This window comes from Bos mutus, chromosome 15, assembly GCF_027580195.1.
Source record: "Bos mutus isolate GX-2022 chromosome 15, NWIPB_WYAK_1.1, whole genome shotgun sequence".
Taxonomy (NCBI): domain Eukaryota; kingdom Metazoa; phylum Chordata; class Mammalia; order Artiodactyla; family Bovidae; genus Bos; species Bos mutus.
Genome location: NC_091631.1, coordinates 63,733,071 through 63,751,611, shown reverse-complemented (window position 1 = coordinate 63,751,611; position 18,541 = coordinate 63,733,071). Strand labels below are relative to the sequence as shown.

The window sequence follows — 18,541 nt, the reverse complement described above, 5'->3', positions numbered from 1 at the left end:
GGAAAACCACTAGGCCATTCAGGTATGATCTAAATCAAATCCCTTACAGTGATACAGTGGCAGTGACAAGTAGATTTAAGGGATTAGATTTGATAGACAGAGTGCCTGAAGAACTATGGATGGAGATTTATAACATACAGGAGGCAATGATCAAGACCATCCCCAAGAAAAAGAAATGCAAAAAGGCTAAATGGTTGTCTGATGAGGGCTTACAAATAGCTGAGCAAAGAAGAGAAGTGAAAGCCAAAGGAGAAAAGGAAAAATATACCCATTTGAATGCAGAATTCCAAAGAATAGCAGGGAGAGATAAGAAAGCCTTCTTCAGTGATCCCTGTAAAGAAATAGAGGAAAACAATAAAATGGGAAAGACTAGAGATCACTTCAAGAAAATTAGAGATACCAGGGGAACATTTCATGCCAAGATGGGCTCAATAAAGGACAGAAATGGTAGGGACCTGACAGAAGCAGAAGATATTAAGAAGAGGTGGCAAGAATACACAAAAGAACTATACAAGAAAGATCTTCATGACCCAGATAACCACGATGATGTGATCACTCACCTAGAGCCAGACATCTTGGAATTTGAAGTCAGTGGGCCATAGGAAGCATCACTACGAACAAAGCTAGTGGAGGCGATGGAATTCCAGTTGAGCTATTTCAAATCCTAAAAGATGATTCTGTGAAATTGCTATAGTCAGCATGCCAGCAAATTTGGAAAACTCAGCAATGGCCACAGGATTGGAAAAGGTCAGTTTTCATTCCAGTCCCAAATAAAGACAATGCCAAAGAATGTTCAAACTACTGCACAATTGCAGTCATCTCACATGCTAGCAAAGTAATATTCAAAATTCTCCAAGCCAGGCTTCAGTAGTAGGTGAACTTTGAACTTCCATATGTTCAAGCTGGATTTAGAAAAGGTAGAGGAACCAGATATGAAATTGCCAACATCTATTGGATCATTGAAAAGGCAAGAGTTCCAGAAGAACATCTACTTCTGCTTTATCAACTTTGTGTGGATCCTTGTGTGTAGCCTTTGTGTGGATCACAACAAACTGGAAAATTCTTCAAGAGATTGGAATACCAGACTATCCTACCTGCCTCCCAAGAAACCTGTATGCAGGTCAAGAAGCAACAGTTAGAACTGGACATGGAACAACAGGCTGGTTCCAACTTGTGAAGTGAGTGCATCAAGACTGTATGTTGTCACCCTGCGTATTTAACTTATATGCAGGATACATCATACGAAATGCCAGACTAGCTGAAGCATAAGCTGGAATCAAGATTGCCAGGAGAAATATCAATAACCTCAGATATGCAGATGACACCACCCATATGGCAGAAATCCAAAGAACTAAAGAGCCTCTCGATGAATGTGAAAGGGGAGAGTGAAAAATTGACTTAAAATTCAACATTCAGAAAACTGAGATCATGGCATCCAGTCCCATCACTTCATGGCAAATAGGTGGGGAAACAATGGAAACAGTGACAGACTTTATTTTTTTGGGCTCCAAAATCATTGCTGATGGTGACTGCAGCCACGAAATTAAAAGATGCTTGTTCCTTGGAGGAAAAGCTGTGACCAACCTAGACAGCATATTAAAAAGCAGAGACATTACTTTGCCAACAAAAAAGTCCATGTAGTCAAAACTGTGGTTTTCCCATAGTCGTGAATAGATGTGAGAATTGGATCAGAAAGAAAGCTGAGCACCAAAGAATTGATGCTTTTGAACTGCGTTGTTGGAGAAGACTCTTGAGAGTCCCTTGGACTTCAAGGAAGTCAAAGTGGTCAATCCTAAAGGAAATCAGTCCTGAATATTTATTGGAACGACTGATGATGAAGCTGAAACTAGTTCTTTGGCCACTTGATGGAAAGAACTGACTCATTGGAAAAGACCCTGATGCTGGGAAATACTGAAGGCAGGAGGAGAAGGGCATGACAGAGATTGAGATAGTTGGATGGCATCACCGACTCAATGGACATGAGTTTGAGTAAGCTCCGGGAATTGGTGATGGACAGGGAAGCCTGGTGTGCTGCAGTCCATGGTGTCTCAAAGAGTCGGACACTACTGAGCAACTGAACTGAACTGAACTGTAGTAATTGGAGCCTGCCTTCGATATTGAGTGGGCCCTCCTAGTTGCTCTGTCTCTGTCACTGCCCTGTCACGGGCAAGGTTTCCTCCCTAGTTTTTAAAGTGGAATTTCCGAAATCTGTTTCCCAGCTGTAATTCTGATCTGCTCTGTGATGTAGGCAGGATTAGAGCACTCCGCTTGTAGGGAAGCCTCTGAATTTTACTCTTTTGGAGCTGTTCACCTGTTATTTTACTCTGTTGTGTCCCCTTTCAGCTGTTTTGTGTGCTCACAACTTGCACTCTTGTGGGTGCTGCTCTGGGTCCCGCCTTAACTGTAAGTATGCCTGCAATTGGCCCTGGTGACTCTTTAGGTGTTGTTTCACATGTCCTCCAGCACGGGTCCGCTGAAGTTAGGTATCAGTGCTGCAGTAGTCATTCAGCTGGTCACACTGTGAGCTGTGGAGGCAGCTCGGACTCTGGTTTGTCCCTATCTTCACATGTACCTGTCTACAGAGTTCACAGCTGCTGTAGCCCATCCCAGTTGCAAAGTACTTGTTGTTCTTTTGGATGTTTCACTGGGGCTGAATTTACGAAGCTGTCAGTGGAGGTGTAACTTCGCAGTTCGCACAGCCTTGAGGAGAGGTTTCAACTCATCTTTTTCAGTTATATAGCTCCTGGGGTTTCCCCTGGATCAGGAAATGGCAACCCACTCCAGTACTCTTGCCTGAAAAATTCCATGGATGGAGGAGCCTGGTGGGCCACAGTCTATGGGGTCGCAAAGAGTTGCACACGACTGAGTGACTTCACTTCCTGGGGCTTAGCTGTGGTTTTCAGCCCCTCCTCTGGGTGAATTTCCTTGTGTGTGTGTGTGTGTGTGTGTGTGTGTGTGTGTGTGTGTGTGTGTGTGTGTGTGTGTGGTGGGGGTGGGGGTTGTGCTATCTGTGCCCTTCTGTGATAGTGAGGTAGATCCCTGGACCCACTCGAAAATTTCCTAGTAATGAGGACTTTTTGTGTGCTCCCCAGACAACAGGGCAACTCTTGGTCCTGATAATGGATTTCCTAGTGGAGGCTAGTTACCTGCACCCTCTTGGGACAGTAAGGCAGGTCGTAGCACCCACTGGTGGACTTCCTAGCAGGAAATGTCCCTGCCTTACCAGGACAGCAGAGTGGATTCTGACATCCACTGATGGATTTCCCAGTTTTGAAAGCTATCCATGCCATGCCAGGACAGAGGGGCAGGTCCTTGTACCCAGTGACGGATTACGTAGTAGAGAGATCTGTCTGTACACTCCTGGGACAGTTGGGTGGGTGTCAGCAACCACTGACGTTTCCCATGTGGAAGCTTCATGCATTATCACAGGACAGCCTGGGCAGGTCATGGGGCCTGCTGGTGGAATTCTAGTAGCTGGATCGTGCCCTTCCCGGTCAGCTGGGGTTGATCCTGTGTCCCCCACCCCCAGGAGAATTCCTCGTAGGTAAAGCTGTTTGTGCCCCTCCAGCCCAGTAGGGGTGGATCCTGTGACCTGCCTGTGGAAATATTCGTTATGGAAGCCGGCCACGCCCTTTCAAGTTAGCAGGGTGAGTCCTAGGGCCCCTGGTGGAACTGCTAGTGGCTGGATCTCTCTGTGCTTTTCTGTGTCAGCAGGGGCAGGTTCTGTGCCTCGCTGGCAGGACCTCTGGTTGGGGAGCTGTCTGTGCCCTCCTGGGACAGCCTGGGCAGGTCCCGGGCCCTCTGGGGGAGCTCCCAGTGGCTGAGCTGTCTGTGCCCCTCTAGGTCAGTGGAGGCGGGTCCTGGGCCCTCTGGGGGAGCTCCCAGTGGCTGGAGTGTCTGTGCCCCTCTAGGTCAGTGGAGGTGGGTCCCGGGCCCTCTGGGGGAGCTCCCAGTGGCTGGAGTGTCTATGCCTCTCTAGGTCAGTGGAGGTGGGTCCCAGGCCCTCTGGGGGAGCTCCCAGTGGCTGGAGTGTTTGTGTCCCTCTAGGTCAGTGGAGGTGGGTCTTGGGCCCTCTCGGGGAGCTCCCAGTGCCTGGAGTGTCTGTGCCCCTCTAGGTCAGTGGAGGCGGGTCCCGGGCCCTCTGGGGGAGCTCCCAGTGGCTGGAGTGTCTGTGCCTCTCTGGGTCAGTGGAGGAAGGTCCTGGGGCCCACTGGTGGAATTTCCAGTAGCTCAGTCTAGCCCTTCTGTGTCATCTAGTGGGGTTTCTAGTTTTGGAAGCTGTCTGTGCCCTTCCAGCTCTGCATGGGCAGGGCTTGGTGTCTGCCTGTGGGCCTGAAAGAGGTATCCATGCCCACCTCGAGCCCAGGATGGCAGCGGCGGTGATTCGCACCCACACAAAGAGCCCCTGTAGGTGAAGTCCTGTTGCTTGGGAGTGCTCACAGGAAATGAAGCTTTTATGGTGATCCCGCTTCTCTCTCCCTCCCTCTCCCAGTGAGGGTGTCTTGCCTCTTTGGTGAGCCCAGGCTTCTTCCTAGTACACCCTCAGTTGCCATGGCCTGAACTCTTCAGGCTGTTTCTGCACCTAAGCTTTGTCCTCTCCCTGGGACGGAGCTTCAGAGTCTGAGCTTTACGTAGCACTTGAGCCCCATCCTTACTGACAGAGGAGCATCTCAAGTTGAGGAGCATAGGCTGGTGGTGCCTTCCACAAGCCAGTTGCTGCTCTCTTATTTTTAGGCTCCAAAAGCTCCCCCTCTATCCAGTCTAATTTCTTCACTGGTGAGGAGCCTTTCCTGGGGTGCAGGCCTGATTTCTTCTTTTTCTTTTTCCTTTTGTCCTACCCAGTTGCATGTAGGTTTTCCTTGTCTTTTTGGAGGTCTGAGGTCTTCTGTCAGTGCTCAGTAGCTTTCTCTGAATAGTTCCACTTGTAGGTATATTTTCAAATGTATTTTCAATGTTTCTGTGAAGGGAGTTTAACTGTTTCCTATTCTCCCACCATTTTGAGCCCCGCCTCAGGAGTTCATTCAATATTGATTATTTTGAATTAAAGTTACTTGAGAAAGAGCTGATATAAGAAGGCCACTTTGACCCCTCCTCTCTGCCTTCCTGAAAGCAGGGAATAAATCTCATAAAAGATGCACTCCTTGTATCTTGAGGTAGAAAGAAATTCTTATCACCAGAGATAGGGAATTTCAGGCCAAAAAGCCAATCAAACAGACCTTGTCACTCGTTCCTTCTTGTTAATAATTTGAGTTTTTTATTTTCGGCTATCCTGGGTCTTTGTTGCTGTGTGTGGGCTTTTTCTAGTTGAGAGTGGGGCCTCCTCTCTAGTTGTGGTGCACGGGCTTCTTGTTGTGGTGGCTTCTCTTGTGGACCACTGGCGTGGTGCGTGGGCTTCAGTAGTTGTGGCACGCGGACTCAGCAGTTGAGTTTCCAGGCTCTGGAACACACGGTCAATAGTGTGACACGTGGGCTTAGTTGCTCTGTATTATGTGAGATCTTTCTGGATTAAGAATCGAACCCATGTCTCCTTCATTGGCAGGTAGATTCTTTACCACTGAGCCACCGGGGAAGCCCTTCTGCTTTCCAATGTTGTATTACTTTCTTTCTAAAATGAAGTGAATCAGCTATATTTACAGATATATTCCCTCCCTCTTGAACTTCCCTCTGTCCATCCCATCCAGGTAGGTCATCACAGAGCACTGAGCTGAGCTGCCTGTGCTATACAGAAAGTTCCCACTATCTATCAATTTTACGCATGGTAGTGTATTTATATCGAACCTAATCTCCAATTCATCCCACCTTCCCCTTCCCCTTGTGTGGCCACGTGTCCTCTCTGTCCTGTGTTTCTGTTCCTGCCCTGCAGGTAGGTTCATCTGTACCATTTTTCTGTATATCCACATACATGTGTTAATATACGATATTTGTTTTTCTAACTTGCTTCATTCTGTATGAGACTTTAGATACAGCTGCATCTCTACAAATGAGCCAGTTTCATGGCTGAGTAGTATTCCATTGTGTGTGTACCACGTCGTCTTTATACAGTCGTCTGTTGATGGGCATCTAGGTTGTTTCCACGTCCTGGCTGTTGTAAATAGTGCTACAGTGAACAATGGGGTACATGTTTCTTTTTAAATTATGGTTTTCTCAAGATATATGCCCCATAGTGAGATTGCTGGGTCATATGGTAGTTCCATTTTTCGTTTTTAAGAAACCTCCATACCATTCTCCACTGTGGCTATATCAATTTACATTCCTACCAACAGTGCAAGAAAGTTCCCTGTTCTCTGAATCTTTTCCAGCATTTATTATTTGTGGATTTAAAAAAAAAATTTATTCTTTTGTTTTATTTTTTTATCTTTTGTTTGTTTATTAGTTTTTTGTTTTGTTTTTTATTCTTTTGTTTGTTTGTGGATTTTGTGATGATGACCATTCTGACCAGGATGAGGTAATAACCTCATTGTAGTTTTGATTTGCATTTTTCTAATAATGAGAAGTGTTGAGCATCATTTTATGTGCTTTTTAACCATCTGAAGGTCTTCTTTGGAGAAATATCTATTTAAGTTTTCCACTCTTTTTTTGATTGGAATTTTTTTTTTTATATTGGGCTGCATGAGAAGTTTGTATATTTTGGAGATTAATCCATTGTCAGTTGCCTCATTTGCATATATCAATCCTGAGATTCTTCTCTTTGTTTTGTTCATGGTTCCCTTTGCTGTGCAAAATATTTGAAGTTTAATTAGGCCAATTAATTTATTTTTGTTTTATTTTAATTATTTTAGGAGATGAATTGAAAAAGATACTGCTGCAATTTTTGTCAGAGTGTGTTCTCCCTATGGTTCCCTCTAAAAGTTTTATAGTATTTGACCTTACATTTAGGTCTTTAATCTGTTTTAAGTTTTCTTTTGTGTATGGTGTTAGGGTATGTTCCAGATTCTTTCTCTTGCAGGTAGCTGTTCAGTTTTCCCAGTGCCAGTTATTGAAAAGGGTGTCTTTCTGTTGTTGTATATTCCTGTTTCCTTTGTCATAGATTAGATGACCATATGTGGGTGGGTTTACCTCTAGGCTTTCTATCCTGTGCCATTGATCTGTATGTCTGCTTTTGTGCCAGTACCACACTGTCTTGATGACTGTAGCTTTGTAGTGTAGTCTGAAGTCAGTCAAGTCTGAAGTCAGCCTGTAGTATAGCCCGATCCCTCCAGCTCCATTTTTCTTTCTCAAGGTTTGTTGACTGTTTGTGATCTCTTTTGTTTTCATACAAATTGTAAAATTTTTTGTTATAGATCTGTGAAAAACGCCATTGGTAGTTTAATATGGATTTCATTGAACCTGTAGATTTGTGATACAGTCATTTTCACAATATTGATTCTTCCAATCCATACACCAGAAACATGGTGTATCTCTCTATCTGAGTCATCTTTTATTTCTTTCATCAGAATCTTGTAGTTTTCAGAGTATAGGTCTTTTACCTTTTTAGATTGGCTTATTCCTAGGTATTCTTTTACTTTTTTTGTGGTGATAAATAAAATTGTTTCCTTAATTTCTCTTTCTGATCTTTCTTTGTTAGTGTATAGATATGCATACAAGAGATTTCTGTGCAGTAATTTTGTATCCTGCATCTTTATCAAATTCTAGTAAATTAATTAGTTCTAGTAGTTATCTGGTGGCATCTTTTAGGATTTTCTGTGCATAGTACCATGTCATCTGCAAACAGTGAATTTTACTTCTTTTCCACTTTCAGTTCAGTTCAGTCATTCAGTCATATCTGACTCTTTGCAACCCTGTGGACTGTAGCATGCTAGGCTTCTCTGTCCTTTACCATCTCCCAGAGCTTGCTCAAACTCAGGACCGTTGAGTCAGTGATGCCATCTAACCATCTCATCCTCTCTCATCCCCTTCTCCTCCTGCCTTCAATCTTTCCCAGCATCAGGATCTTTTCTAATGAGTCAGCCCTTCGCATCAGGTGACCAAAGTATTGAAGCTTTCAATTTCAATTTCTTTATTTCTTTTTCTTTGATAGCTGTAGCCAGGACTTCTAATACTATGTTGAATAAACATGGTAAAGTGGACATACTCGTTGTGTTTCTGATCTTACTGAAAATGCTTTCTACTTTCCACCTCTGAGTATGATGTTATCTGTAGGTTTGTCCTATATGGCCTTTATTATTTTGAGGCAGGTTACCTCTAAGCCCACTTTTGGAGAGGTTTTTTTTCCTTAATCATAAAAGTGTGTTGAATTTTGTCAAAAATTTGTTTCGCATCTATCGAGATAATCATGTGGTTTTTATTCTTAAGCCTATTAATACAGTGTATCACATTGACTGATTTGTGTATATCGAGTAATCCTTACATCTCTTGGATAAATCCCATTTGATCATGATGTATTAATCTTGTAATATATTGTTGGATTATGTTTGCTAGAAGTTTGTTGAGGATTTTTGCATCTGTGTTCATCAGTGATATTGACATGTAATTTTGGATTTTTTTGTGAGATCTTTGGTTTGATATCAGAGTGATGGTGGCCTTTTAGGTGAGTTTTGGAGTGTTCCTTCCTCTAATTTCCCGAGTTTCAGAAGAGTCGGTTTTGTCTCTTCTCTAAATGTTGGATAGAATTTGCCATACTTTCATTTTCAATTCTTTCAATTGATCTGTTCATATTTTCTGTTTCTTCATGATTCAGTCTTGGAAGGTTGTATCTTTCTAAGAACTTGTTCATTTTTTTTCTAGATTGTCCATTTTCTTGACCTATAGCTGCCTACAGTAATCTTCTGATCCTTTGCATTTCTGTGGTGTCAGTTGTAATTTCTCTGTTTTCTTTTTTAATTTTATTGATTTGAGTCCTTTCTCTTTTTTTCTTGATAATTACATCACTAATTTTGTATTACTTGATAATTACAAGGGCCTGGCTAAAGGTTTGTCAATTTTGTTTATCTTCCCAAAGAACCAGCTTTTAGTTTAAATGATTTTTGCTATTGTTTACTTCATTTCTGTTTCATTTATTTCTGCTCTGATTTTTATAATTTTTTTATTTCTATTAACTTTGGATTTTTTCTTCTTTATCTGGTTGCTCTAGGTATAAGATTAATGGTTTGAGATTTTTCTTGTTTCTCTTGGTAGGATTGAATTGCTGTAAGCTTCCCTCTTAGGACTGCTTTGCTGTATCCCATAGGTTTTGGGTTGTTGTATTGTTGTTGTTGTTGTTGTTTTTCTGTATATTTTTTGGTTTCCTCTGATTTCTTCAGTGATCTCTTGGTTATTTAGTAGCATATTGTTTGGCCTCCATGTGTTTGTGTTTTTGACATTTTTTTTTTCTTGTAATTGATTTCTAGTCTCATAGTGTTGTGGTTAGAAAAGATGCTTGATATGATTTCAGTTTTCTTAAATATTCAAGGGGCCTTCTCCTGATGTGGTAACCTCTCCTCTTCTTCAGCCACTCCCCCACCCCCACTCCACCACCCCAAGATTATGGATTCCATCTTGTTTCCTCTTTTGTTTTACGTCTCTTTCTCTCCATCCTATCTGGTCATTTGGGGATCTTTTCTTGTCTTTTAATGTATCCAGGATCCTCTGCTAATGTTCAGCATGTGGTGTGTTCAAATTGTTTCATTTGTAGATGTGATTAGTGATGTGCTTGTGGGAAGAAGTGAACCTCAGGTCCTTCTGTTCCAGCATCTTGACTGGTCTCATCTCCTTATATGTTCTTTATGTTATATCTGAAGTCATTTTTTCCCCCTATGTGTGTACCTTTCTTGGCTTTAATTTATTTTGAGGCATATCCTGACTACTCTTTTTTTTTTTTTTTAAACTTTACAATATTGTATTGGTTTTGCCATATATCAACATGAATCTGCCACAGGTATACATGTGTTCCCCATCCTGAACCCTCCTCCCACCTCCCTCCCCATACCATCCAAGCATCCAGTATCGTGCATCGAACCTGGACTGGTGACTCGTTTCATACATGATAGTATACATGTTTCAATGCCATTCTCCCAAATCATCCCACCCTCTCCCTCTCCCACAGAGTCCAAAAGACTGTTCTATACATCCGTGTCTCTTTTGCTATCTCCTATACAGGGTTATTGTTACCATCCTTCTAGATTCCATATATATGTGTTAGTATACTGTATTGGTGTTTTTCTTTCTGGCTTACTTCACTCTGTATAATAGGCTCCAGTTTCATCCACCTCATTAGAACTGATTCAAATGTTTTCTTTTTAATGGCTGAGTAATACTCCATTGTGTATATGTACCACAGCTTTCTCATCCATTCATCTGCTGATGGACATCTAGGTTGCTTCCATGTCCTGGCTGTTATAAACAGTGCTGCGATGAACATTGGGGTACACGTATCTCTTTCAATTTTGGTTTCCTCAGTGTGTATGCCCAGCAGTGGGATTGCTGGATCATAAGGCAGTTCTATTTCCAGTTTTTTAAGGAATTTCCACACTGTTCTCCATAGTGGCTGTACTAGTTTGCATTCCCACCAACAGTGTAAGAGGGTTCCCTTTTCTCCACACCCTCTCCAGCATTTATTACTTGTAGACTTTTGGATCGCAGCCTTTCTGACTGGCGTGAAATGGTACCTCATAGTGGTTTTGATTTGCATTTCTCTGATAATGAGTGATGTTGAGCATCTTTTCATGTGTTTGTTAGCCATCTGTATGTCTTCTTTGGAGAAATGTCTGTTAGTTCTTTGGCCCATTTTTTGATTGGGTCGTTTATTTTTCTGCAATTGAGCTGTAGGAGTTGGTTGTATATTTTTGAGATTAGTTGTTTGTCAGTTGCTTCATTTGCTATTATTTTCTCCCATTCTGAAGGCTGTCTTTTCACCTTGCTTATAGTTTCCTTTGTTGTGCAGAAGCTTTTAATTTTAATTAGGTCCCATTTGTTTATTTTTGCTTTTATTTCTAATATTCTGGGAGATGGGTCATAGAGGATCCTGCTGTGATGTATGTCGGAGAGTGTTTTACCTATGTTCTCCTCTAGGAGTTTTATAGTTTCTGATCTTACTTTTAGATCTTTGATCCATTTTGAGTTTATTTTTGTGTATCGTGTTAGAAAGTGTTCTAGTTTCATTCTTTTACAAGTGGTTGACCAGTTTTCCCAGCACCACTTGTTAAAGAGATTGTCTTTAATCCATTGTATATTCTTGCCTCCTTTGTCAAAGATAAGGTGTCCATAGGTGTGTGGATTTATCTCTGGGCTTTCTGTTTTGTTCTATTGATCTATATTTCTGTCTTTGTGCCAGTATCATACTGTCTTGATGACTGTGGCTTTGTAGTAGAGCCTGAAATCAGGCAGGTTGCTTCCTCCAGTTGCATTCTTCTTTCTCAAGCTTGCTTTGGCTATTTGAGGTTTTTTGTATTTCCATACAAATTGTGAAATTATTTGTTCTAGCTCTGTGAAGAATACCGTTGGTAGCTTGACAGGGATTGCATTGAATCTATAAATTGCTTTGGGTAGTATACTCATTTTCTCTATATTGATTCTTCCAATCCATGAACATGGTATATTTCTCCATCTATTTGTGTCCTCTTTGATTTCTTTCATCAGTGTTTTATAGTTTTCTATATATAGGTCTCTAGTTTCTTTAGGTAGATATATTCCTAAGTATTTTATTCTTTTCGTTGCAATGGTGAATGGAATTGTTTCCTTAATTTCTCTTTCTATTTTCTCATTATTAGTGTATAGGAATGCAAGGGATTTCTGTGTGTTGATTTTATATCCTGCAACTTTACTGTATTCATTGATTAGCTCTAGTAATTTTCTGGTGGAGTCTTTAGGGTTTTCTATGTAGAGGATCATGTCATCTGCAAATAGTGAGAGTTTTACTTCTTCTTTTCCAATTTGGATTCCTTTTATTTCTTTTTCTGCTTTGATTGCTGTGGCCAAAACTTCCAAAACTATGTTGAAAAGTCATGGTGAAAGTGGGCACCCTTGTCTTGTTCCTGACTTTAGGGGAAATGCTTTCAATTTTTCACCATTGAGGATAATGTTTGCTGTGGGTTTGTCATATATAGCTTTTATTATGTTGAGGTATGTTCCTTCTATGCCTGCTTTCTGGAGAGTTTTTATCATAAATGGGTGTTGAATTTTGTCAAAGGCTTTCTCTGCATCTATTGAGATAATCATATGGTTTTTATTTTTCAATTTGTTAATGTGGTGTATAACATTGATTGATTTGTGGATATTGAAGAATCCTTGCATCCCTGGGTAAAGCCCACTTGGTCATGGTGTATGATCTTTTTAATGTGTTGTTGGATTCTGATTGCTAGAATTTTGTTAAGGATTTTTGTATCTATGTTCATCAGTGATATTGGCCTGTAGTTTTCTTTTTTTGTGGCATCTTTGTCAGGTTTTGGTATTAGGGTGAGGGTGGCCTCATAGAATGAGTTTGGAAGTTTACCTTCCTCTGCAATTTTCTGGAAGAGTTTGAGTAGGATAGGTGTTAGCTCTTCTCTAAATTTTTGGTAGAATTCAGCTGTGAAGCCGTCTGAAACTGTAATCAGAAATCTTCCAGCAAACAAAAGCCCAGGTCCTGACTACTCTTTGTAGAAATCCAACTCGGTTTTCATCCTGGTGTTTGAGATTGTCTCCTGATATTACATTTAGAAATAATTCTCTCCTTTTTTTTCATTTTTATGTAACTCTATAATAGTGATAAATACTATTTTGATAAAATGTAATATTTGTTATATTTATCTCCTCTTATCCTCATTCTCTTAGATTCCAGTTTTTTTTAGGGTCATTCTATTTTTTATTTCTTTTTGTTTTAAATATTTATTTTTAAAATTTGTGCTGAGTGTTGCAGCAGTCTTTGATCTTCATTGAGGCATGCAAACTCTGAATTGCAGCATGCAAAGTCTTAGTTATGGTGTGCAGTATTTTTAGTTGTGGCATGTGAACTCTTAGCTACAGCACGTGGGATCTAGTTCCCTGACAGGGATCAAATTTGGGCCCTCTGCATTGGGAATCTAGAGTATTAGTTAGTGGAGCACCATGGAATTTCCCAGTTGTTTCTTTTTGTTTTTCTTTTCTCATTATTGCAAAACTGTGCCTTACATATGTAGGCACTCAAATATATGTTGAATTTTAAATGCACTTATGATTTTTATATGTTCAAAGAATAATGTACAATTTCATAGTTACTGTAGTAGCAGTAAATATTCAGTTATAACCACATGAAAAATATAACTGACATTTAATTTTGCAATTGAATTTCAGTAGAAGATGGTGGTTTAAGCTGGCTAAGGAAGTCTTATCAAAGAATGAAAGAACAAGCTGAGAAACAAAATAGAAATTTTGAGGACATTGTAGCTGAAAGATACGGGGTAAGTCTTGGTATTTAGGAGATAAATATTATTTTCAAAGGTATGTGGAAATTGACTTTAACTTTGTTAGTGTTTTGTGCTAGGATACCTTTTTTAATTGACTCTATATTAAATTTCATTTCTAACTGTCTTCAACTGCTGAAGCCGTGTTTTGCATTTCATTTTTAGATAAACCTGTGCAGCATATTTAAATATAAAATTTAATGAATATGAAACTTAAGTAAGGACAGTTTAAGAATGTATGTTTTTAATGTAAAAGCAGCATTTTCTTGTTGTGAAGAAATTTCAATAGTATAGGAAAGCCTCCATAGAATATCTTTTGATATAAGTACTATTTGTTTTTGCTTTTAGAAAGTGATATTTATTCATTTTTCTTCCAGTTTTATTGAGATATACTTGACATACAGTACTGCATAAGTTGAAGTTATGCAACATGATCTGACTTAAAACATGGCATGATTACTGTGTATGTGTGTGCGTGTGTGTGTATAAAACAATGGAATAATGAAGCAATATATTTTAGAACCAGCTCCCCCATTCACAATGTGTGAATAATCTTTCTGTTTCAGTAGCTGTTGATGTCCTGTTTTTTAAAATTTCAGTAGAAAGAGGTTTAGAAAGGAGTAAACAAAAAGTGAAAGAATTATTATTGGCAGAGACATTACTTTGCCAGCAAAGATCTGTCTAGTCAACGCTATGGTTTTTCCAGTAGTCATGTATGGATGTGAGAGTTGGACTGTGAAGAAAGCTGAGTGCCGAAGAATTGATGCTTTTGAACTGTGGTGTTGGAGAAGACTCTTGAGAGTCCCTTGGACTGCAAGGAGATCTAACCAGTCCATTCTAAAGGAGATCAGTCCTGGGTGTTCTTTGGAAGGAATGATGCTAAAGCTGAAACTCCAGTACTTTGGCCACCTCATGCAAAGAGTTGACTCATCAGAAGAGACTCTGATGCTGGGAGGGATTGGGGGCAGGAGGAGAAGGGGACGACAGATGATGAGATAGCTGGATGGCATCACCGACTTGATGGATGTGAGTTTGATTGAACTCCGGGAGTTGGTGATGGACAGGGAGGCCTGGCGTGCTGCGATTCATGGGGTCGCCACGACTCGGACACGACTGAGCGACTGAACTGAACTGAAGAGAATATATGTTAATATTTTGATATATATATATATAATTTTTTTCTCATTATTATATAATTTTAAAATAAACTGTGTTACAAAAGTAGGCTTATGGACTGGGCTTCCCTGGAGGTTCAGTGGTAAAGAATCTGCCTGCCAATGCAGAAAACCTAAGACACGCAAGTTTGATCCATGGGTTAGGCAAATCCCTCGGAGCAGGAGATCGCAACCCACTCTATTATTCTTGCCTGGAAAACTTCTATGAACAGAGGAACCTGGAGAGCTTCAGTTCTGGGATTACAAAGAGTCTGACAACAGACATAGCATAAACTTACAGTTTACATTGTTTGTTTCACTTGCACAAGCAGACATAGTTGGATGCCAGTGAATACATACATTTTAATGATCTCTTAATATTTATAAATATATTTATATGGTGGAGGTGATGGAATGCCAGCCTAGCTATGTAAAATCCTAAAAGTTGATGCTTTTAGGATTAAAAGATGCTTTTAGATTAAAGTGCTGCACTTAATATGCCAGCAAATTTGGTTCTTCTGCAGTGGTTAAGAACTGGAGAAGATCAATTTTCATTCCAATCTCAAAGAAGGGCAATGCCAAGGAATGTTCAAACTACCGTACAGTTGTGCTCATTTTACATGCTAGCAAGGAATACTCAGAATCCTTCAAGCTAGGGTTCAACATACATAAACCAAGAACTTCTCAATATATCAGCTGTACTTAGAAAAGGCAGAAGAACCAGATTACCAAATTGCCAACATTCACTGGATCATAGGAAAAGCAAGAGAGTTTCAGAAAAATATCTACTTCTCCTTCACTGACTACACTGAAGCCTTTGACTGTGTGGATCAAAACAAACTATGGAAAATTCTTAAAGAAATGGAAGTACCAGACCACCTTACCTGCCTCCTGAGAAACCAGTATGCAGGTCAAGAAGCAAGTTAGAACCAGACTTAGAAAAACAGACTGATTCCAAATTGGGAAAGGAGTACATCAAGTCTATATGTTGTTACCCCGGTTTTTTAACTTAAATGCAGAGTACATCATGTGAAATATCTGAATAGATGAGTCACAAGCTGGAATCAAGATTGCTGGGAGAAGTATCAACAACCTCAGACATGCAGATGGTACCACCCTGATGGCAGAAAGCAAAGAGGGAAGAGAAACTTGATGAAGATGAAAGAGCAGAGTGAAAAATCTAGCTTAAACTCAGCATTCAAAAAACTAAGATCCTGGCATCAGTTCATGGCAAATAGATGGGGAAAAAATGAAACCAGTGACAGACTTTATTTTCTTGGGCTCCTAAATCTCTGTGGAAGGTGACTGATGCTTGTTCTTTGGAAGAAAAGTTATGACAAACCTAGACAGTGTATTAAAAAGCAGAGACATTACTTTGCTGACAAAGATCCATATAATCAGACCTATGGTTTTTCCAGTAGTCAAGTATGGATGTGACAATTGGACAATAAAAAAGGCTGAGTGCTGAAGAATTGGTAGTTTTGAACCATGGTGCTAGAGAATACACTTAAGAGTCTTTTGGACTGAAGAGAGTCAAAACAGTCCATCCTAAGGGAAGTCATCCTTGAATATTCTTTGGAAGGACTGGTGCTGAAGCTGAAGCTTCAGTATCTTAACTACCTGATGCAAAGTTCTGACTCTTTGAAAAAGACCCTGATGCTGGGAAAGGCAGGAGGAGAAAGGGACGACAGACGATAACATGGTTAGATGGCATCACCTATTCAATGGATATGAGTTTGGGCAAATTCTGGGAGATGGTGAAGGACAGAGAAGTCTGGTGTTCTGCAGTCCGTGGGTTGCAAAGAGTTGGACATGACTTAGCAACTGAACAACAACCCATTATTTATTTATGTTAGTGGAGAGATGTTTATATGTTTTTATTTTTTCCCTGTTAAACAGCACTGTGATGACCATCTTTTCCAATGAATGTTGTGTACTTACCTGGTTATTTTCTTAAAAGAATTACTATAAGTGGAATTGCCAATTAAAGGATATGGATACTTGCAGTGAGATTTACATTGCAAAATTTCTCTGTAGAAGGATTGAAGGAATTACACTCAATAAAATTACTTTTTTTCCTATGATTTTCAATAGTAGTATTATGTTTTCTAGTCTATGCTGCTGTGATTGGTAAGCAGATTTTTTTTCTTTGCCTTTATTTTTATCATTTGTTCACTAATCAAGTGGATTCTTTTTTTCATGTATTTTTTGCCATTTGATTTGATTAATTGTAGTATTTACTCATTTGGGGATATTGACTTAAGACCTTTTAATAAATTTTCCTGTTAGTTTCATGTTTTCTTTGTACTTATATTTGCTATGGTGCTGCTGCTGCTAAGTCGCTTCATTCATGTCCGACTCTGTGTGACCCCATAGACAGCAGCCTATGAGGCTCCCCCATCCCTGGGATTCTCCAGGCAAGAACACTGGAGTGGGTTGCCATTTTCTTCTCCAATGCATGAAAGTGAAAGGTGAAAGTGAAGACGCTCAGTCGTGTCTGACTCTTAGCGACCCCATGGACTGCAGTCACATCCATACATGACTATTGGAAAAACTGGACTACTGGAAAAACCATACCCTTGACTAAATGGACCTTTGTTGACAAAATTTTATCTCTGCTTTCTAATATGCTGTCTAGGTTGGTCATAACTTTCCTTCCAAGGAGAAAGCGTCTTTTAATTTCATGGCTGCAGTCACCATCTGCAGTGATTTTGGACAGTATGAAAGGCAAAAAGATTTGACACTGAAAGATGAACTCCCCACGTCAGTAGATGCCCAATATGCTACTGGGGAAGAGTGGAGAAAGAGCTCCAGAAGGAATAAAGAGGCTGAACCAAAGCAGAAACAATACCCAGCTGTCAGTGTGTCTTGTGGTGAAAGTAAAAGCTGATGCTTTAAATAACAATATTGCATTGGAATGTTAGGTCCATGAATCAAGGTAAATTCGAAGTGGTCAAACAGGAGATCACAAGAGTGAACATCAAAATTTTAGCAATCAGTGAACTAAAATGGTCTGGAATGGGTGAATTTAATTCAGATGACCTTTATATCTACTACTGAGGACAAATCTCTTAGAAGAAAGGGAGTAGCCCTCACAGTCAATAAAAGAGTCCGAAATGTAGTACTTGGTTGTAGTCTCAAAAACAACAGAATGGTCTCTGTTTGTTTCCAAGGCAAACCATTCAGTGTCACAGTAATCCTAGTCTATGCCCCCAACCACTAGTGCTGAAGAAGCTGAAGTTGAGCGGTTCTATGAAGACCTACAAGACCTTCTAGAACTAACACCCAAAAAAGATGTCCTTTTCATCATAGGGGACTGGAATGCAAATGAAGGAAGTCAAGAGATACCTGACATAACAGGCAGGTTTGGCCTTGTAGTACAAAATGAAACAAGCAAAGGATAACAGAGTTTTGCCAAGAGAATGCGCTGGTCATAGCAAGCACCCTCTTCCAACAACACAAGAGATGGTGGACATGTGGTGGATGTCACCAGATGGTCAGTACCAAAATCAGAGTGATTATATTCTTGGAATGGAAGATGGAGTCAGCAAAAACTGACTGGTTCAGATCATGAACTCCTTGTTGCAAAATTCAGACTTAAATTGAGGAAAGTAGGGAAATCCACTAGGCCATGGGTGTATGACCTAAATCAAATCCCTTATGAGTATACAGTGGAAGTGACAAATAGACTCAACGGATTAGATCTGATAGAGTGCCTGAAGAACTATGGACAGAGATTTGTAACATAGTACAGGTGGCAGGGATCAAAACCATCCCCAAGAAAAAGAAATGCAAAAAGGCAAAATGATTGAGGAGGCCTTACAAATAGCTGAGAAAAGAAGAGAAGTGAAAGGCAAAGGAGAAAAGGGAAGGTATACCTAATCTGAATTCAGAGTCCCAAAGAATAGCGAGGAGAGATAAGGAAATCTTCCTAAGTGAACAATGCAAAGAATTAGAGGAAAACAGTAGAAGGGAAAGACTAGAGATGTCTTCAAGAAAATTAGAGATACCATGTTTTTCCAGTAGTCATGTATGGATGTGAGAGTTGGACTA

The 18,541-nt window shown here is 40.2% G+C and overlaps 1 protein-coding gene across 2 annotated transcripts in view; it reads left to right on the top strand.

Annotated features, from left to right (window-relative positions):
• CWF19L2 (CWF19 like cell cycle control factor 2) overlaps positions 1 to 18,541 on the top strand; it is a 139,982-nt gene that overhangs the window by 37,071 nt on the left and 84,370 nt on the right. The window contains exon 7 of one of the 2 annotated variants that reach the window (XM_070384286.1): positions 13,228 to 13,331. In XM_070384286.1, coding sequence (XP_070240387.1) covers positions 13,228 to 13,331 — 104 coding nt within the window. Of the gene's footprint in view, positions 1 to 13,224; positions 13,332 to 18,541 lie in introns of both variants that reach the window. The other variant, XM_070384285.1, reaches the window with a different exon arrangement.